This window comes from Cibotium barometz, chromosome 60 (genome assembly GCF_041138505.1).
Source record: "Cibotium barometz isolate CiBa-2024 chromosome 60, ASM4113850v1, whole genome shotgun sequence".
In the NCBI taxonomy this organism is placed as follows: domain Eukaryota; kingdom Viridiplantae; phylum Streptophyta; class Polypodiopsida; order Cyatheales; family Cibotiaceae; genus Cibotium; species Cibotium barometz.
Genome location: NC_141105.1, coordinates 35,241,558 through 35,263,684, shown reverse-complemented (window position 1 = coordinate 35,263,684; position 22,127 = coordinate 35,241,558). Strand labels below are relative to the sequence as shown.

Sequence of the window (22,127 nt, the reverse complement as noted above, 5' to 3'; positions counted from 1 at the left end):
CTCGTATGGAGTGTTAACTTCCTTCTCCCCATTATCCCTAAAATCTTGTAGAGACTCCCCAACCCTAATTCTTTTTCTTGGTAGGGAATCCACCAAGGGACAAATTAGTGCATCCATCACCACCCTGTCAATGTTGAATGTAAAAACATGTATGGCCAAACAACATGTGAGCTCCCTAAAAGAAAGTGAGTGACATGATTGGTCAAGGGATCAACCTTGTGCTCCTAAAAGTAATATCTACTCTCATCATAAGAAGCTCTTACAACTCTAAAAACACGCAACCATAATATAAGTAGAACACCCACCTTAACTCGATGTGACCACCAAAGTTACATGCCACCTTATCCTACACATAAACATATCTAGGATCCTCCAAAACCTCTAGTTATATGAATCTCTCAACCCATGTAATAGTTGATCCTAAAAAACACTAGAATTCAGCACCCAAAAATCTATTTTCAAAATCGGCTCAAAGAGCTTTATTAAAGAGACGTAAAAATACAACGAGCGAGATTACATCAAGTGTAGGCCTTGCCACCAAAATACCAAACCGCACATGATCATCTTGTAGTAAATTCCTTGGTGAACCTTAGTAAATTCCTTGGTGGAGAACCTTTAGCGCCATATAGAACATCACCAACAGTAAGAAGGTCAAATGAAAGTTGGGTGCCCACCACTTCACCTTAGTAACTTCCCTGAGGAAATGATGATCATGGCTTGCCACCAAGAGGTATAAATCCCACCCCTACATAGAACCATCAATGCACAACAAGAGCCCATCCAAAGATGATAGAATCTAGAATTTATCAACTTTGACATCATCCTTGTTATATTATAGTGCAAGATTTCATTTTGCAAAATGCTTAATCTTACACCATGCTTAATCTTACACCATGCTCATCAAATCTAGAATTTTGATGCTTTAACTCACCTTGTGTGTGTGTGTGTGAGTGTGTGTGTGTGTGTGTGTGTGTGTGAGAGAGAGAGAGAGAGAGAGAGAGAGAGAGAGAGAGAGAGAAGGAAAAGAAGGGGTTGATACTTTTATTAAAAAAACACTTTCGCTATTTTTGTTGTGTATAGTTGTACCTTGTTGTGAGTGCAATTACTCCAACTAATTTTTTTTGGAAAGTACCATGAATATTTTCTAGTTTTTATAAAACCACTTATTTGGTCATATCACCCCTAATCAGCCATCAACGTTTAAAAAATAATAACAATCAGTCTCCAAAAGTTTGTGGTATTTACAAAATATTGCAAAACAATTAGAGGAAAGCCATGACAATTCCACATTCTCTCTTGGAATGAGTATGCTTGTAATGTTGCAAGAGCAATGGTAACATCCTATTGGGGGGGGGGGGGGGGGGGGGGGGGGGAATGTATCAAACTAGCAATTTTGAAGCGTGTCATGATATATATATTGGCCCCTCTGTTCTAGTCCATTGTGAGCATAATGGCCCCCCCAACACAAGTCTACGGGTAGGTTGACTAGGGTGTGACTACTCAAATTGTTCATGGGCATTTCCAAACCTTATGAGAAAGGGCATTTCCTGCATTTCTCCAATCCTTGATAGCCCACTGCAGTAGCATAACCACAAATTTATTTACTGTGACTAACTAATCAAGTTTTGTGAGATTATGCATCTGAAGTTATAGGTGCATTTGTCCTAGTCCTGCATTTCTAATTAGTGTGTGCCTATTTTTGAAAAACCTGACAACTTGTTCTCTTGATGCGCCCTCATTTTGTCCACAATTACCCTAGCACTTATGGCATTTCCGACTGCTATAATGCATCATAATTCTGACAGTCTCAATAGGTAGACTCTGCACGAGAAGCAATACAGCTGACAACAGGGAACATACATGATGCAAAAACAATCAACTTGTCAAATTCTTAGAAACATGGTTATGGCTCTCAATTACGCCTTGATTTCTGGCTTTTAAAATCCCGTGCATGTATTAGGAGCAATACATTGCCTCGGGTGACCCAATTTGCAGATAGCCTACACCAGTAAATGGCATTAGAAGAATGCTTCACTTCACATATATTGTAAAAATGATTGGTATAGAATGTTGTTGGAGGGGGAACATGTACAAAACTCTCTTGTTTTTACACACAAAAATAGCATGCGTTCTGGACTTTGGAGGTGAGCAATTGTACAAGGGCAAGTAATCCAAAAACCTATATCTAGACAAGACCTGCATATACATGGAAAATGTAACCTCTACAGAATGCCAACAGAAGATAAAATGTGCATAAAATGAGAGCATAGCAAACCTCATCGTGACTTTCCCTCACTGCCTTTGCTCCGGAAGGACGATAGTGAAAAGAAAGACCTTGGAGCTGAAATTCGGCAAGATAGAAATGCTCATCACTTCACACAAACCAGACTAGACAAAATTATAAACCCCCACCTTTTTGAAAAAAAAAAAACAGTTTACTAGAACCTTAGGAGGAGCCATTAATTAATTTATCAGAGGTAGTTCGATTAATTAATTAACGGCTCTCTAGTTCGATTAATTTATTAACTTCGTCTCAGAGGTAGTTTGATTAATTAATTAACTTCATCTCACCATACTCTTTGTGTTATGCCCACAGGCGCGTAGGCAAGTTGGTAGAACGGTTGGGTCCCATTGCTATTCAATGCCATCGAGCTGCGCGACGGGGGTATTGTGTTGTGAGCCGATATACATGTATATCGGGAAGATATACATGTATATCTTCCCGATATACATGTATATCTTCCCGCATACAGAACTTCTGTTATCCACTTATCAGCCTTCCAAAAGCTCGAAATCGCCCTCGTATATTTAAGCGGGATACACACGCTTGGGCAGCCATCCATACCTGCCCAAGCTGTGGGCAGTTGTACACAGCCCAATCTACAATTGTCCTAGAGACAAAATCACTTTTTCAAGTAGGCCTTCAAATGTGATTGGCTACTACATGGGTGCCCATGCTGTGGGCGGTGGAAATTGGCTGCCCAAGAATTCCCTTTTGATGGGCTCTAGGTGGCATCCTAGCATGGGCGAGGAATACACTTTTTTGTGTGTGTAAAGAGTGAGTGTCCAAGATATGAATTAGAGTCTTTTGATTGGCTACTCAAACCAAAAAGTTGGGCAGTCCTCTGTGTGTGTATTGGGTCTAAGAAAATGTTTGCATAACATAAAGGTAGAATTGAGAATCTATCCAAAGAAAGAAATGTGATGCATCTAGAGTGTTCCAAAAGGTCACAAAAAGAAGCAGATCAAGCTTCACTAACAGTTACAAGTAGGCTACCTATGGATCAAGCTTAACACTATCAGTTCAAGTAGGCTACCTACGGATCAAGCTTCACTAACAGTTCAAGTAGGGCTACCTGTAGACCTAAAGTCTTCATCTCACCTGTGAAGATCTACTTGAACCGAAGGATTGAGTTCTCCATTGAACATTCTCAACTTTCCATTTCTAATCACCCATTGCTCCATGTAAAACACTACACAGCCTGTTTTATGGTAGCCAACGAGCCTAAATGTGCAAAGCTGCAGCATATGAATTAGATATATGGCTTGTAGCAAATGAAACCAATGACACTTTTGATTCGTTGCTCAAAGAACTGGACTTTCAAAGCATCAAAGTCACATATGAAACACAAGTTCCTTCTACACAACACTGGAAAGGGAGCGAACCTTTACAGCCATCCAGAACAACAGAACTTTGAAACTGTGATGAAAGCAGAGAACATGTCAGAGGCAGAGTGGTGTACCTTTTATTAGATTGCCTCCTGATAAATGTTCTTCCCGCAGCTTAAAGTTGGCAGGAGGGGGTGGGATGGAGCTTCCAAAAAACTGGGCTGAAAATTAAATGCTGAAGGCAAGTCAACCAGCAGTCAAAAAACACCACCTCAATCTTAAGAAAAGACATGTTCGCTCCTTCCTTACCTGTTTCTTGATCCGGAAAACTGTAATGGTCCCCCATATTCCCGTACTCAAAACCCCTCTTCTGCATCCTTATCCTTCGAAGCAAATCATCAGAGAGTTGGCTGCCATACTCTCTCACCTCATCTGCATCATCATCTCCTTCCGAAGTGGTTGATACAGACACACAGTCAGTTGTGGCCATTTCGGATGGGCGGCTTTTACGCCCAAAGTGCAAAAGCCTTTTGAATCCTTTTGATGGTTCTTTGGGAGGCAGCGGCAACATGGATGCAGGCTTCTGAGGTCCACCCAACTGCCTACCAGAATGAATTAGATCAGTCTCTGGTGTATACTTGGCTTGTGAAGCATTCCACAAAGCAGGGCTACTTATAGGTGAGTCCAGAACATTGGCTCGTGGAGGACTAAATCGACCCGAGACAGCACCACATTGCAGGATAGAAGAATAGGCCTGTGACGGAGACGCAGGAACGAAAGGTCGTGCAATCTGTCCGTGTGGCAATGGCGCTTCCCTGAAAGACATTGAAGATGTCACAAAACCATGACTGTGTTGCAAAGACTCTGCATTTCTCTGTGCAACGAGGTCTGATGGTAAAAGTGTTCCCTCTTTCTGCTTGCAGTTTACGATTTGTGCTGCAGAAATTATATCTTCTGGCACGGCCCCTTCAGGATTTTCTTCAGATAGTTCATTAGGACTAGGAGTGTCAGGGCATCCATTCCCAGAGGCATTCTCGAGCAGATAAAAACCCCTCTCCCCACTATCTGTCCGCCTGTTACTTGGAGACACAGATCCATCATTTACAACACACCTCATGTGCACAGATGATGTCCCAAAAGCTTCTTGCTCCACAACACCAATGACATCATTAGTCCCATGAGACTCAACTGAATCTTCTGCTGTTCTCTTAAGGTCCTCAGAATCTACTGCAACCCCATTGCAGTCTGTGGATGTGTCTTCATCAGAGCTTTTGGAAGTATCCACAGGAACAGATGCCTTTTGTTTCATAATGCCAGGTCCAGCACCAGGACCGATGCCCCGTCCCTTACGCAGAAATGGCTTGACTTCTTGAGTTACACCTAAAGTACTTTGCCTAGACTTGCCATCAGCCATTGGATCTCTAGCCCCTTCTTGTTGATCCTTAGGGGATCCCAATAGTGTTCCATCTACTGTTTCTGCAGGTGAACTTTTTGATACAGAGATAGATGCTATAATCTTCCTTGTTATGGATGATGCATGTCGCAGTTCTTCCTTCTCTGTTATGCCAGACAGGGCATCACCAATAACCACATTATTCCCATCATCAGCGAGAGACATAGCATCTCCCACAGTTCTTGAAGAACCATCGATCTTAGGATGAATCTTTGCAGAGGCTGTTGCACGTGTTGACGAGGTCTTAGCCACATCTTTCTTCCATTCAGTCGTGTTAGGTATAGCCTTAACAGCTAAGCTATCCAGACTAGCATTACTTGGGCTTGGTGATTTTCCTTGACTGGGTGTTCCTACAGGATTCTTCAGAGTGGATCTTGGAGATAATGCTGCTGCACGAACCGAATTTCGTGGAGCACTTGAAGATTTTGAAAGAGTTGGTGCCACTTTAGCAGTAGCCCGTGGCTTCAATGAAGAAGAACGATTCTTTGACAAGCGGGGTGTTGACGCTGGTGACGTTGGGTTGCTGTACTCAAGTGATTGATACTCTTCTTGATCAGTCCCCTCCTCTTCATCTTTCAGATCTTTCTGCCAGAAGAATAATGGAAAATAATGTTAGAATGGAGATGTCTCTAATCTACTTGCAGTTTAAGTAAAACACTCTTGCAGCATACCTTCTCCACCTCAGCAGCTGAGAGACCTGCCTTTTGACGCCATATCTTTTCGCCTCCTGATTGAGCTGAGCGAGGGTTTTTTTTTGAAAGCTTGACAGCCCTTGCTTCCATCTCTGCTTTTCTCCTCTCGAGAGTTTCCTGCATTGATTTCAGTTTAGCTTCTCTCTCTGCCCTTTTTGCTGGGTGCTCCCCCCTTAGCTTTGCATCCCTAAGCCTTGAATATTGATCATAAAATCGCCCTCTTTGTTCATTGGGAAGCTCCTCACTACTGAAGCTCAAAGTAGTGTATTGATTTTCAACCATTTTCACTAAAGCCTGCATGTGAAGGTCTACAGGGACAGTCAACAAGCTGGTGGATGGTTCTCTGCCTGAATTCCTCGTCTTGTGAACAGAAATCTTTCCGTAGCTGGTATTATTTCCCAACTGACTATCACTACCATACGATTCTTTGAGCTTAACTGTTTCCGATATTTTGCCAGATACTTGCTCTTGTTTAAGAACAGCAGACGCTATAGGCTCCATGCTTTCATGTTCCATAGAAACTTGGGCTGACATTTTTGATCTGTGAGAAACTGATTCACTTGCTCTAGGCAGAGACTCCTTTGTACTTTGTCCTTCCAAGCTCCCCTTGTCTTCTTGCTGGATCTTTCCATTTAAATCTAAAGTTAAATTGTGAGAGATTGACTGGCCTTCAGTTATAACTTCTGTAACAGTATTCTTAAACGATTTCACAGTCGTAATTGTCGGGTCTACCTTAGTTTTCAAAGAAACAACCGCATCCACTCCAGTCCTTGCAAGATTTCTTGCATGGTCTACTCTTAATTGATCTTGTGAGTTCCAACCCAGGTTGCTTTCAACAGTGTTGTCAGAAGGCTGCTGAATGGGAGACCATGGCTTTACCTGTTGCACCACTGCATCTGCACCTTTGGATATGCCACTCCTCTCAGGCTGTTTAGTGCTATCAAGGTGCAAGAGATTTTTTAAGGATTTTTTGAAATTTTCTCTTGCTTGCTCATCAGGTACAGACTGAGACTGGCTATCCAACGTTTCGTCTGATGAAGAGACCTGCTCCTTGACCTTCATGAATTCAGGCTCTAGATTTCTTTCCACCCCTCCACTATCCGAGGTCTTTTTTTCTTGCAGATTGTTATCTCCTGGGCTAAGTGGATTGGTTCCACCCCATCGCTTTAGTACGGATTTTTCAGATGGGGAATTGCCGCTTTCAATGGATGCCTTGCGGCTTTCTTGCTTGACTAGCTTTCTAAAAGGAGGTTCACTTGAATCTTTCTTCTTACTTTCAAAAAGACTGATGGCAGCCTGAACACTCAACCTTCTAGCAGGTGTTTCCTCTTTAGTATTTTGATTATTGCTACTGTCAGTCTCCATGGCAGAAGTCTCTTCACGCTTTTTGACACTGTCATTTGCCTTGATCTCTCCATCTTCAGAAGACAAATCCTTAGCACTCTGAGCTCCCACTGAGCTCGGGTTCCAAAGTCGTGGACTTTCTACGTGAACTCTTAGAGCTGGCAATGAAGAACTCCTTTCTGGAAATGATGAGGTTGAGTGCCCATTTTTTCTCACATGAATATGAGAATGACTATGACTCTGATCTCCTGCAGCCTCCTGCCCAAAAGAATGGTGGTTTCCAAAATTACGGGCAGGTTCCTTCCATAAGGTAAAATCTGGTGCACTGATCTGGCAGCCTTGTGGTGACTGGTCACTCATCTCTGTATCCACAGGCCATCCAAAGTCTTCACTGGATCGTACTTCTACTTGTTGAACCATTGGTTGCAAGTGAGCAAAATACATACCACCTGCCAATGCAGATTCGCTCCTTTGATCTCCAGGGCTAAGTCCAGAAACACACTTTTGACTTGAATCTCTCAAGGGTTGCTGAGACACGGCCGGGATGATTGCTGTGCGAGCTCCTCCTTCAACTTCCAATCCTGCAACACAAGAAATATCAGAAGAACTAAGTCCCATAACAAAAAGGAAGTGGCCTGTTCCACTCTAAAGATGCCTTATTGGCTCAGCAATGTTTTTTATTTGTGGTCATATGCAACTCTTAAACATGCACCTTGACTACCATATTCAAAGGCAATTTCCAAAAGTGGAGCAGCAAACTATGTTTGAAACGGTATTGAAAACAGTTTCACTGTGGTAGTTGCTTACCACCTGAATGGTCTGTCTGAACTTTCTTAACTCCAAAATCAAGTCTTCTCTTTGGGCCATGAAGCCAGGCCTCTTCGCCTGAAATCACTTTGGTTTCATTACCACCTGCCAAGGTAAGTTCAGAGCCATTTGATGGAGCCTCAGTTGTTGGAGAATCCATTTTTATAAGTACTCCCTTAGATACTGTTCTCTTTCTGGACAAAGCAAGGAACTGCACACATGCATCACTACAGAGACAAAAAAAGAAGCTTGTTATCATCGTTAGCAATGTGATCACATCCCAAAAAAATACAAGCCAAGCAGTTCATACGTGTCTGCCCCACAAGCCCAATTTCCACCCATACTAAATTTGTGAGGCATTCATAAAAAATTAGGAACTTTAAAAGGGAGATCATGCAATATCACGTACTTAAGTCGGTCTGCACCAAAATGCTCTGCGAAAGTCATAAGATCAGCAATGTTGCTGCTGTCAAAGCCTGCGGCATTTGCACGAGAGAAAGCCATGTTTTGTTCCTGATGCAATGCACTCAAGCGAGCTTCCATTGCTCTCAACAGCTCCCTCCTGCAAAGCATACAGAATACCACACTCAGAGTACACTTAACAAATGCAAGCCAAGAGCAGAATCAATATTAATTACTGTTCATGTGTATAAGGTGCAAACACATGCTCTCAATGCAGCTGCATTGCGGGCATGCAAGAGATAAATGGAAACTTCATGAATCTTTGAGCACTGAAGGCACTCACTTGGAAGCATCAGCGTCATTGCCCTCAGCTTCTGTTGAGTGACTCCTTGACTGGTATTTGTTTTGCAAATCATACCACAACAATGCAGCTCAATGAACCAGCCTTTTAAACATCAAGATAAAGTAAAATCAGACGCATGCCATACTTGGAAAAGTTTCATACCACAATATGTGTGCCATCTCTCCTTTGGTGAGACCCTGTCAATGATTAAGTATGCATTGACATATTAGAAGGCTTAGCATCGAAGTCCAGGCACTTTTAACAGTTGCTTGATAATATTAACACTTTCAATTTATCTTTTCACAGTAAAGTTGGTTAAATACTCAGCTTCCTCAATTGACTAAAATTCCAACAGTTAAACCCATGACTATCATTATTCATATCCATCAAACAAGAAAGGCTGTGAGGAAGCCACCTCAATAATGCCTACCACCCCTGCCCACTGTACACAAGAGGATTAAGTACCATTGCTTCAAAGATCCACTTAGAGCAAGATAGTTTCATGCTGTACTCCAGAGTTCGACATAAAAGAAGATCCTAAACTAACTAAGCATGTAGGTGCACCTGTGCCTCCCCCCTCCTTCGCCCCACCCTCCCTCTGTTCCTCCTGCACCTTCACCTTCAGCCTCACCCACCTCCTTCCCTCTTTCCCCCCACCTTCCGCCTTCCTGCTCCCCCTCCGCCCGCTTCCCTTCGCCCCCTGCCCTTTTCTTCGTGACACCTCTATCCGCCTGCACACACCCCCCCCCCGCGGCGGCAGTTTCCTACGTCCGGTAGCAGTTCTTCAAGAGCCAGCATTCTCTAGTCTTCACCCCTTCAGGAGGACTCCGTGGCAGCCGCTCTGTCATCCCCAACTGAGGCCACTGCCCTTTGCCATTTTTCCAAAGCGGACCTCTAGCTCCTGGCTTCTACAATATTCTCACTTGATGCTTCGTCTCTGGTATGCAAGATTGACGGGGGCCACCCAATGCATGGACAGATTCAAGATTTACTCCAGGAAGCCCTCGTTGACGAGCACGGAAAAATCACCAAAATATATATTTTTGGGCATGGCTACTCCCAGGTGGAATTTTATTCACCGGAGGTGACTGATCATGTGATGCAACAGAGTCCCATCTCACAATGCTCAAGCATTTTTTACACGATGGCACCACGGTCTTGACCCCACATCTGATCCCCTCATGGGTGCATCCGGCTTCCCCGTCACAGGCTCCTTCCCAGGACTCCAAAAGTAGTTTCTTCCCCTCCTTCGATCGATTTGGCCAATCGATTAGACAGATTCTGGAGACCCCCCAAACTGTTGCTTCTGTGGTGACCCGAGCAACAAGGATACCCACTATTCGGATGGTGAATGTTCTCTTTAGAGGTTATTCAGGGAAATTCATGGTAGTGTTTGCTATACAGTCGTACTCTGGAGGAGCACGATGATTAGCATCTTGAGTGGATACAGAAGGTTTTAGATTGATTGGTTCCTTCAGACCGTAAGGCAACTTCAAGCGGTGGATTCACCGTCTTTCTCAAGAAGTCAGTGATGGATTAAAGGTTTTAGATTGATTGGTTCCTTCAGACCGTAAGGCAACTTCAAGCGGTGGATTCACCGTCTTTCTCAAGAAGTCAGTGATGGATTATTCACAGTTAACCTTACCTTTTATGAACCTCCTTCAGGGAAGAGGACGTCTATCCAATAGCCCAATTTCTAAAGAACGAGAAACTTGATCAGGCTTTTCATGCTCTCAAGATTAAGGTGAAGGAAGCACCTGTATTGGCCTTGCCGGATCCTATCAGACCATTTATGGTCGAGACAAATACTAGTGATTTCGTGATAGGTGCGGCATTGTTTCACGATGGTAGAACTATGGCATTTGAAAGCAAGAAGCTTGATGATATGCAAATCAGATGGCACACTCGGGAGAAAGAGCCGTATGTGGTCATACATGCTCTAAAAACTTGGCAACATTATCTGAATGGAACCAGGTTTGTTGTGCTGACCGACCATGAGTCGATTAAGTACATTTGTGATAAACTTGAGTTGAGGGGGAGGAAGGCACGATGGGCTGAGTTGATGCAAAAATTTGAAATGGAAATAAAGTATCAGAAGGGTATCCAAAAACTGAGTGGTAGATGCCTTTAGAATTGTGGAGGTGAACTCTTTGAGCTTCATCGAGATTAGGTATGACCTTGATGACTCTTTGAGAGGGCTATGTGAGACCGACAATCATTTTGGTCGGTATTCATAGCAAGTCCAGGCAGGGAGCTCCATAGATCTAGATTGGGACTTAAGATCCATGCCATCTATGAGTGTGGCCAGTGGTCAGTTCCTTATTTGTTGTTCCGGAATGAGAAGGTTTGTGTACCGAATAACGCTGAAATTAGGAAAGGATCCTATATGAATGTCATGACACTCCTACAATGGGTCATTTCGGGGTATCACGAACCTATGATTTGGTAAAACGGACATTTTATTGGCCTAGGATGAAGGCATATGTTCAAGACTATGTGGTGAAGTGTCGTCAATGTCAAGTGAATAAGGCTAAATGCCTTAGGGCTGGAGGTGTGTTACATCCTCTAGAGATCCCATGAGGTGAATGGGAGAGTATTTCCAATGTTTCATGGACTTCATTGTAGGTTTTCCATGGACCAAGAGAGGGCATGGGTGGTGGTAGACAGATTGACAAAGATGGCACGTTTTTACCTACGAAAGTAACGGTGAAAGGCAACTGAATTGACGCAATAGTTTGTTGAGCAACTTTTCAGGTTGTAGGACTGCCTTTCAATATAGTCAATGATAGGGACTCAAAAAGTTTTCTGGACACTTCTGGCAGCTGGTTTTCCTGAGATTGGAGACTACATTGAGTATGAGTTCCTCTGATCATCCTCAATCTAATGAGAAAACAAAGAGGGTGAATCAAATTTTAAAGGATGTGCTTCATGCATACGTCTCCAAGAAACCATGAGATTGGGGGAAGTACGTCCCGATGGTCGAGTTTGCCTATAATAGTGCTAAACATGCGGCGGCTACTTTTTATACAGTCCATTTATGCTGATGGACGAATACCAACCTAGATCTCCAGTAATAGTTGGACTCAAGGGTATTTAGATTGATGTGGATAGAGATTTCTTAGCAGATATGCAGGAAACGCTAGTCAGCGCACGAGAGGCTATTGGGAGTGCACAAGATCATGCACGGTTTTATGCTAATAGACACTATTCACCGAGGGAGTTTACCAAGGGAATGCTAGTTTATTTGAGAGTACCCAAGAGTTTAGAGACATAACATACGAGGAAGATTGGGAAGTTATCTCCTAGGATCTTGAAAAAGATTGATGAGTTTGCTTATAGACTAGAGTTGCCTCCAAATGTGAAAGTTCATCAAGTCTTTCATGTCAGTCAACTGAAAGAGATTCTAGGAGCTGAGGATAACCTTGTTACCCCTCACGAACTTGTCGAGATTGAGGACTTGTCCTATGTTCCACATGAACCCGAGAGGGTGACAGATTTCAAGGAAAGGCAACTTAGAAACAAGTTGATCCTTGAATATAAGATTTAGTGTGGAAAGATAGGGTGGTGGAGGACTCAACTTGGGAGTCCACAGCTAGTTTGAGTAAGGGCTTCCTTAATTTCATTTAAGAGTAAATGCTCGAAGTATTATGAGACATAGCTGTGCAGATGCACCACCGAAGGTTTGGCGTGGACCAAGAGAGCACCCATGCTCATGCCGTGCACATGGCGAGTACAATAGGTTGGCATATCGAAGGCCTTCAGGTAGGCTTCGGTGGTATGGGACATCCAAGTTAGACATGGGCCTATGGGATTGTGCACGAGCCCTGGTCACGGCATACTTCTGTACAAATGTACAAATATTGCTCTGATGATGATGCCAATGTGTCGTTGTGTACCCCAGCCGACTGGAGGATGATCACCATATCGGCTGTCAGCTGCTGTATATGCTGGCCAACTGAAGCATGATTGCTCCAGATGTCTAGCGGCTGGCCCAATATGCTGTCCAGGGCTGTGAACAGCCCTTCCATAGGCTCATGAAGCCATGGGCTGGCCCTTTGGCTGGTCCATAGGCATGCAATGCTTATGCTACTGATACTAATGCATACCTACCGCTAAGAAGTGGGTTAAGAGGACTGACTCGAGACTGACCTCCATGGCTCGGAGACTAACCTACCGCTAAGAAGTGGGTTAAGAGGACTGACTCGAGACTGACCTCCATGGCTCGGAGACTAACCTACGTAGCTCCTGCCTGACTGTCCCTGGACTGAGGGCTCACAATGGAGGTCTTGGGGAAGGACTTTACATAAACAATGTGCTTCGTCTTCTGCCCATATTTAGCCTCTGCAACCATGTTTGACATTCCATTTCCACAATGAGATTACAGAAAATTCCATGACTTCTTCACTGTGAATTCTATGCAGTTATCTGGTTCAATGAGATGGCTAACTCAAAGAGAAAACAACTGTTACGTCCAAGCATAGGCTGAAGTGCTTCATTCCCAAGCCTTCACTGCGCAGATTGGCTCCATTCCCATGCATGGAAAACCAAACCATTTAAGCCAAATACTTCGGGACTCCAAGCATTTAACATGTGCTAGCTTAAAACGGAGCCACCCTACCCTCCAAGCAAGTTGGTTTGGACCTTCAATGGTTCAGTAGAAATAATTAGATTTGGACTACAAAGCCTTTGATCCTCCACACTACTCAGATCTAGGGTTTTGGCATCATAAAAGAATCTGATGTTTGCAAGATACGTATGTCTATTGCAAGTACTTAGAGATCAATGAAGCACACCCAGAAATCAATGACCAACACAGATAAAAGAGCATGCCACCTAGTTTAGTGCATTCTAAAGAACATACCGTTGACGCTGTCACTGCAGGCAAACCTGTCCTGAGTCTGGACACAAACAAGAGCTCTGGTAAGAAATTTCAGGAGAGCTACATGAGGATATTTACTTTTGAGATTTGAGGAGAAGAGAAGCTACTTGTGCGAAGGTGTTGGCCAGGGCGCTGCAAACTTGCTCTAGTTGAGCGAGTTCATCTTCTATGGTTTTCACACGCTCAATAACCTCGGGGGTGCTAACAAACCTCACAAACCTGAAGCCAAGGGCACACAGCAATGCCAAGCTCAAGTTCATTCACAGAACTGAACTAAAGGTGATCTCAAATCAGAAAAGCTCAACTTTTGCTGACCTTTGTAAGGTGCCTTTGCTGAACCATGCATTGTCGCTCTGCTGCTGCTGATGTTGCTTGGAGAATCGGCCATGGCTTTCCAACCTGATCACCTGGTTGCCCTTTGCAACCTGCATTTCTGCGGCTCGCAAATGCGTGACGAAGGGCTTGACGAAACCCGATGCGAGCTTCTCCGTGAGGCCATCTGCTGAAATGAAGAGCTCGCATCTGTTGCAGAGAAGGCACAACAAAATAGCAGAATCAGATCACCTTAGCGAGCAAACGTACACAGAAAGCACACTGTAGAATTTTCGTAAGGAAAGCTTTTGCATGCTACGATCTGAAGGATAGGGAAAACTTATAACCTGGTGCGTTTAGGGGTGAGCTGAAACTCCGCATAGTCGAGAAGCGTGTGTCCTTTCATAATGTTCGATCAATTAATTTGCCACTGCTTTTTCTAGCCTGCCTAAAGCGTTTTGCACGGCTTTGCAAAAATGCAGATACTTCAAGTGGAATTTCTTGCAGTGGTTTGCAAACCCAAAAAAAAAAAAGGCGATCGTGCAGAGGAGGAGATATGAATTCTGCGATCTGAACAGACAACAACTATTGGGGGGGAGAGTGAGAGAGATCACTCTGGTTCCCAATCACTTGCCACGTGCATTCCTTGATAAGAATTCAGCAATTTCTTCCAACTTTTGTACTTAATCTCAGCCCTTTGCTCAGTGTTTGCATGTTTTCCAGCTTCGGTGTGCTAGCCAGCCAGACTTTGCTTGACATCGTAGAAGCTATGCAGAGAAGACCACCATGCCCCGGGCGTGTGCAGCCTTTGGGAGTAAGGACAATTCACAAGTGGAGGCGATCTATGCAGACAGAATCAAGTGAGAAGGTGTTTTTCTCAAGCGAAACGGTATCGCTTGGATGAGAGGGGAGGCGGAGAAAGAAGAAGAGGTGGAAAGAAAGGCAGAGAGATGGGGATGGAGATGTGGACGGGAGAGGGAGACGGAGACGGAGAGGGAGAGGGAGGGAGGGTAAAAAAAGAACACAGGAGGCTTGCTGTTGAAAGGACCGTCAGGCCTCAACAAGAAGAAAAAGCAAAGATGAAGGGGATGGTGAATAAGAATCTAATGGTTACGAGGACAGGCAACAAGGAGGGGGAGGGGGGGGGGAAGGGAGGCAAGGGCATGTGATGAGCTCTGAGCTCCTCTGATGCCAAGATGATGATGATGGTGGTGATGATGAAGGTGATGATTGCGATGGGGGTGGAGGAAGAAGCTGTTATTCTACTGGAGGAACTGTCCTTGCTTGCAGGTGAAAAATGCCACCAGGCTCTACCAGTCATACTAGTTGTTGTTGATGTAGTGAGGAAGGTTGGACTTTGCCCTGTGCTGTTGTGTGTGGCCACTAGTGGTTTGGTTGTACTGTTGCTGTTGGTGCACGCCATTGCAACTGCAAAAGTAGGACGCTTGCACAGCAAAGGGGATGCATGAGAGGTTGAGAGAGAAAGGATAGAGAGATGATGATGATGGGCTAGAGATGAGAGACACTTCCCTTTTGCCCAGTGGTCTAAACAATGCTCGTAGGTAGTAGGCTATGACAGAAGATTTGTATGACAAGAGAAGGGGTTGCAATCTAGCCACAGTGTAATCCTGTGCGCATGTGCATCTGTGAGTTCATCATTGCATACCTCTATATCTAGCCTCTATATGGTCCTGTACGTATGTGTATGTGTATGTCTCAGTGAGTGCACATGAGAGAGCGTGGGGAGAGGCGTGCATGCAAGGTTCATGAGGCAGGGGATGCCATGATCTCTCTCTCTCTCTCTCTCTCTCCCCAGAGAGGCTATTCACCATGGGGAAGGTTGCAGTAGCAGCTGATCTACCTGAAACATGGAACCACCTTGTTTATTATTACGCCTTTTAAGGATCAGTTCCCTGCATAACCTTGGTCCTTGACATAAACCACCATCATCGTGATGAGACCATTCCCTTTAATGTACATTGGGGGACGATCCATTGCCTTGTGGTCCTCTCTCTCTCTCTCTCTCTCTCTCTCTCTCTCTCTCTCTCTCCCCCCACAACGAAAAGCCAGCTGCACTGTATCAGCATAAAAATCAACAGAGGGATCCATGTGACTTGACTGTCAGATGGCACGCCCTGCTTGACACTTGTTCTTAAAAGGGGTGGGACTGGACTCTGGAATGGGTAGCCCCTCTAAAATAGCAGCATGTGCAATGTGCATATGACATCATGGAAGCTGGACATAACCTGAACTTTTACATTCCTGATCTTGAAGTCAGATGAATGAACCAGAGGACCAAGATTGTGCCTTAGGGTAAGGTCAGACCGGGCGGATAGACACTTTTCGAAAAAGGGCCGACAGCGCCGTTCACAAAGGGCGGTGGACCTCATTGTTGAGAACAAGGTAACTTCTGGCACACTTCCCATCATCAAATGGAACTAGTCCATGTGGTAAGGAGTCTGCCTTTCAGCGTGGGGACCCCGGTCCAATCCCTGAACAGTTTTCTTATCTTCTTTCGAAGGTGTCCGGCCGATTGCGCAGTGCGTCCGAGCTCAAGTAGCTGGACACTTTTCGATGCAAAACCAGTCCGGGACGTGGCATGCATGAAATCCTTCACCTCTCTCTTTTTGCCACATCAGACCCACGCCGTTTTTCGAAAGTGTCCATCCGCCTTGAGAAGATTGAGGCTATGGCTCAGTCCTGGTTTTCCACCATGAGTGGACACATACATGCACATTGCATCTCTCTCTCTCTCTCTCTCTCTCTCTCTCTCTCTCTCTCTATGTGTGGACATCAGTCACACGTGGCCTCTATCTTGTGGCACAACATATAAGAAGAATTACTGAGTGACATCGGTCCTGCATCTCTGTTTCCCTTGTTTTTGTCTTAACAAACCCAAACCCCCCTCTCCCCCTTGGTGGAGCCCCCATTCTTTCAGCTTTTTTGACCCTTTAGCTTCCTTTATCAAAGTCCAGCACTGTCCCTACATGGGTTAAGGGCTGCAGATTAACCAATAGGAAAAGAAACCACCCAAGGATCCTTCCTGCAAGCATTGAAGCAAAAAGGAGCCCGGTGGGGGGGGGTCTTGACTCTTGATGTAAAAGTGTGTGGGTTATACTTCTTATTTAGTACTTACCCCTCTTTTACGAAACTCCCTGGCTTGCTTAAAATGAACAGCAAACATCTTCCTTTCTTCAAGGCCACTGCCCAATCAAGTCTGCTTTACTTAGAAGCTCCCTTTCTGGAGCATTTGATCATAGTTTATGTTGCTGCACTTCTCCATTTATGAAGTGTCCTCAACAACCGTAAAAAGTACGAGACTCTCGGAGACTGTCATGTGCAGCGTGCATCATATCCAAGGGCCTAATAAATGCGCGGTTTTGGCATGGAGCTGTGCTAATCCCCATCCCAGATGCTCATGCGTTGCTTCAGCGTTGGTCCTACGTCTTTGCAAGTTTGCTGTGTCCAGCTCCGCAATCATCCGCGGGGGAACCCTACCCTCGCCCCCCGGGCGTGCTGCCTTTTGGTCAGATCCACTCACTGCACGAGGGGCCCACATTCTCTGCTCGCGTACTCTAGGCACAGGGGAAGCGTGCCACGTCACACCCCTGCCCGTCCACCCATCATATATGTAGAGTAGTGTAATATTTTATGTATAATAATTGTATATAGTGAGCAAGCACTTTTACACAAAGTGAGCGCCCAAGTGTTGACTTTAAGAGCAAGAATCCCCAATTGTGTTCTAATTGGCTATTCAAAACAAAAAGTTGGGCAATTCAAACCTAGCTGTGTGTGAGAGTAACAGAGCAACATCATATACATGGGGCTATTGGAACTTGGGAGTTCTCCCGTTCCTCATCCTACCACATCATATGCTTCTTTCGTACTGCACTCTCAACCTCCTTTCCACAGTTGCCAATACCCATGGAACAAGTAAGAATTACGCAGCAATCTTGTTCATCCAGTAGCCACCACAGCATCCAAGTAAGGCTTCACCCACCCACTACAAAACATACATAGGCATCTACATGTTTCTCACTCATAGACATAAAACCCTAATAGCCCTTGCACATATAGGGCTTTACTTAGTCCTCACCAACAAAATCACATAGGGTGTTGCGCCATCCCAATTTAAGCCTCGGCCAACAAATCTAGGGAGACTTATGGGATTTCTAGTCATGCCAATGGAAATCATGATCTCAGATTTTTGCTAATGAGTTGTGTGACAAACACTTGATTGACTCAAGGATTAGAAGTTGGTCTTCGGGTAAAGAAAGGGCTATTTAGGTTGTTGATGCACATTGGTGTAAAGAATGGCATTTGGGGGGCTGCATGGTTGAACAACACATCGTTAAACCATAGGACTCCCTCTTTGGTAAATAGAGAGGTAAAATTACAAACGGGGATTTAACCTCGTGTAGAAAGCTTTGGCAATTCAATTCAATTCCTTATGGGCCATGAATCTAAGCCCGAAAATGAAGGTCTTTAAATAGTTTCTATTACATCAAGGTATGTGGGTGAGGTATAAAGCTACACACTAGATACCAAGGATAAGCATGATGTGATGTGGGTTGCGGACTGAAAGGATAATATTGTGGATGTTGGAAATTATAGTGATGGTGGATGGTGTGTAGCACATGATGGAAATTATAGTGATGGATGTTGGAAATTATAGTGATGTATGGTGTGTGGTAGCACATGATGGATGTTGGAATTTATAGTGATGGATGTTGGAAATTATGGTGATGTATGGTGTGTAGCACATGACAATTGTTAATTTGTGCACATGTATGGGCTCACTTTAATAATAATTTGAACCATAGTCTATGAGTTATGCAATCATTACAAATGAACATCTACGTTACATCACTTGATATTTCAACAGCTTTGGTGCTCCGGATGGCTAGGTGGGAGGGGTGGGAGGGGGGTGTGGGATCCCATCCATGCAGCTTGATTCCATCTAATATTCTACGTAAATGTCAAGAAACTTAAATATGATATATTAGGCTCATGATAAGCCAAGAAGGCATTAGATTTTTTATATCGTGTGGAAGTGTGTATGAGTGTATATACGCTTCTTTGGAGATTCTTCTACTCCCAAAAATTTCATGCAATGAGAAATCAACTAGATTTTGAAACATCAAATGGAGATCCTCATGGAGATTTGCTATCATCTATGAAAGTCAATTTTGCTTTTCCTCACCAATACACTTATCTTAGAAGAAAACCTTGTGAATGTGTTTTGTGCATGTAAGTTTAGAAGGCTATTTTTATGGTGTTTAATTTGAGACGATATCTTCTAGACAAATAAAGACAATGAGTATGCTATATCTAGATATGATGGGTTGGAGAACCATTAAGAATTAAGTACTATGCTGTTTTGAGTATCTTCAAATATCCCACAAGTGGACCTTTATCATGTGGGAATTATGTGAAGCAGCTTGGAGGTCCTTTTTGGGAGGTCTTATGATGCTTATTTCAAGACGAACACTTAAGAAATGTCATATGGATCAAATAAAGTATATTAAGCATCAAGTGAGTTTCCAAATCTTTGTGTAACATGCCAATAATGATGGTTTACATTAATGTTGAAAAGTGGATTTAAGGTAATATGGGAACTTAAGATCTTCTCCTTTGGGAAACGTAGTATATGAAAGAATGATATCAAGTTAGCTTATGGTCATCAAAATGGAGACTTTTATGAAGATGGGTTATCAATTGTGTAGATTGATTTCACTTGTGTCATCAACATCTTCTTCTATCAATTTTCAAAGGGGTTTATGAGATCTCCTTTGGGTATTGATTTTTGATGCAACTTCAATAATACAATTAGCCATGATGTGACTTGGATTATAGGGACATGCATGCATAGTGCTAAGGGAATCCATCACTAAGGAGGAGTGTAAGAAATCATAGGGACATGTATGCAGAGTGCTAAGGGAATCCATCACTAAGGAGGATGTGAGATCTCCTTTGGGTATTGATTTTTGATGCAACTTCAATAATACAATTAGCCATGATGTGACTTGGATTATAGGGACATGCATGCATAGTGCTAAGGGAATCCATCACTAAGGAGGAGTGTAAGAAATCATAGGGACATGTATACAGAGTGCTAAGGGAATCCATCACTAAGGGGGAGTGTTAGAAATTATAGTTATGGATGGTGTGTATTTGAGGGGGGAGAACATGTGCATCATTGTTAAATTATGCACATGTGAATGTCTAAAGGACCTTAAGAATTTTGTATAGTGTGTGTTCAAAATCTGAATTGGATTAGTGACATTGATGGAGTGATTTGGGAAGATTTGATGAAGATATTCAGGGACACAATTTGGATCTAGAGATACTCCTTGAGAGCTATAAAAAATGATGTATTTACATGCTCATTTTAGGTGGAATTTGTAATGAAATAGAGCTTCATTTTAAGCTTATTTTATGCTTTTTAAAACCCTTCATTAGTATTAATGAGTTTGCTTGATGAAGTATGGCTTGAATCACCCTAGTCTTGAAAATTTTAATGTGAAATAGAGCTTCATTTTAAGCTTATTTTATGCTTTTTAAAACCCTTCATTAGTATTAATGAGTTTGCTTGATGAAGTATGGCTTGAATCACCCTAGTCTTGAAAATTTTAATGTGGACACAGATAGCCTTGAGTATTTAATGACTTTGCTTAATCAAGTATGGCTTAAATCATTCTAGTCTTGAAAATTTAAATGTGTACACAGATATCCTTGAGGAATCTACATCCATTTGGATAATCATAAATTACACAAATATTCAAACCAGATTGTAGAGTTAATATGACATTTTTCCACAAACACAAGCCACCATCATCATACAATTAGAAATAGAATACATATGGTAGCTTCACCTTGCTAGAGGGATAAGCCACATACATCTATACTACTTTAAAAAAATGGAGCACTACAACATGGTGGTGTTGTTGGGATTTGAAGCTATGTGTGTAAATCAACCCTTTGCAAGTGTATGTGTGTAAATAACCCTTTGCAAGTGCCTCTGTGCGCCTGAATAATCCCTTAGTGCGTGTCCCTATGTATATGAACAACCTCTAAAGGCTAGATATTATGTGTGTGAATAGCCTCTATAGGCTAGATATTATGTGTGTATATGTAGTAAGCAGTAATGTTAGCACTACCATGTGTCACTATATTAGTGTGTGTGATTGAGTCAAAAGATAAGGCTCTAAACCTAGAAAAGCATTGTACTTGGTGAAGGATTTACAACATCATTAATATATCATCATTGGTCGTACAATGTTGCCTCTCTCTCTCTCTCTCTCTCTCTCTCTCTCTCTCTCTACAATGAAGATCTTCCATCCTCCCTAGTTGAGTTGCTAAACCCTAAATAGAAAAGACATCGTATGGCATGTCCACTTCCTTTATTATCGGTCCATGAGTAGCAACATGTTATCATGTCAAGAGATGGATGGTTGATTTTTTTGTTACAATTATTTTTTTGCATGTTTGGTACATTTTAAAGAGCTTGTTTGGTAGCAATTAATGTTTAGCATGTTTGGTACATTTGAAAGAGCTTAGAGAAAATTTGGAAGAAATTGGGATCTAAATTGATAATAGATATACAAAATTGAATGCTTAATAATTCTATATGGTGTATTGTGATTTGAATTTGCATGTGCAACACCTTTAGTGGAGTATAATTTTGTAATAAAGGGTAAGGTGTAGAAAGAAACATGTTTGTAATGATAACCAAGAAGGACATGGTAGGTAGTATTCAAAGGGTATATGGGCTATCAAGCTTTAATTATATGTAGAATTTAATATATCATTAGATTGAAGTAAAGTAAATATTGTATAGTATAATAAATGAAATTGATAATAAAAATAATAATAAATAATATAAATTTATATCATATATTATATAAGGTATATTATACTATGAAGTATAATATATAATAAAAATAGGTTTCTCAATAATTCTACCTTAACTTTTTAAATATGATAATAATATAATTATATTTTGTATAAGACAAAGATTATAAGACTATGAAGTATAATATAATAAAAATAGGTCTCTTAATAATTATACCTTGAATTTTTAAATACAATAATAGTTTTTATATTTTGCATAAGACAAAGAGTATTTGCTTCACTAAAGAAATATAGTTACCATTTTTAAGTTACAATCTTGATTATTAGAAGGACCTCTTTAAAAAAACTTTGTATCACATCTTTCATTTATGAGAAATAATCTTTGAAAACTCTTTTGAATATGTGTTTGGCTATGTATCTTTCAACGTTGAA

General features: G+C 42.5%; 1 protein-coding gene across 21 annotated transcripts; it reads right to left on the bottom strand.

Annotated features, from left to right (window-relative positions):
• Positions 1–1,148: 1,148 nt before the first annotated feature.
• On the bottom strand, positions 1,149–16,700 carry LOC147605286 (uncharacterized). 21 transcript variants are annotated; one of them, XM_086793822.1, is made up of 14 exons: positions 14,189–16,700; positions 13,845–14,051; positions 13,637–13,748; positions 13,512–13,548; positions 8,813–8,847; positions 8,651–8,700; positions 8,315–8,467; positions 7,906–8,132; positions 7,545–7,679; positions 5,734–7,460; positions 3,919–5,647; positions 3,744–3,830; positions 2,276–2,341; positions 1,149–1,575 (listed from the first exon to the last, which is right to left on the bottom strand). In XM_086793822.1, the coding sequence occupies exons 1-13, from the start codon at positions 14,245–14,247 to the stop codon at positions 2,277–2,279; spliced, it is 4,623 nt and encodes a 1,540-aa protein (XP_086649948.1). In that variant the 5' UTR covers positions 14,248–16,700; the 3' UTR covers positions 1,149–1,575; position 2,276. The 21 variants fall into 21 exon arrangements, 17 of the variants coding, with proteins under 17 accessions (XP_086649948.1, XP_086649952.1, XP_086649939.1 ...); XM_086793826.1 differs by having other exon boundaries at positions 7,909–8,132; XM_086793823.1 differs by lacking the exon at positions 1,149–1,575 and adding an exon at positions 2,019–2,196.
• Between the last annotated feature and the right edge of the window lie 5,427 nt (positions 16,701–22,127).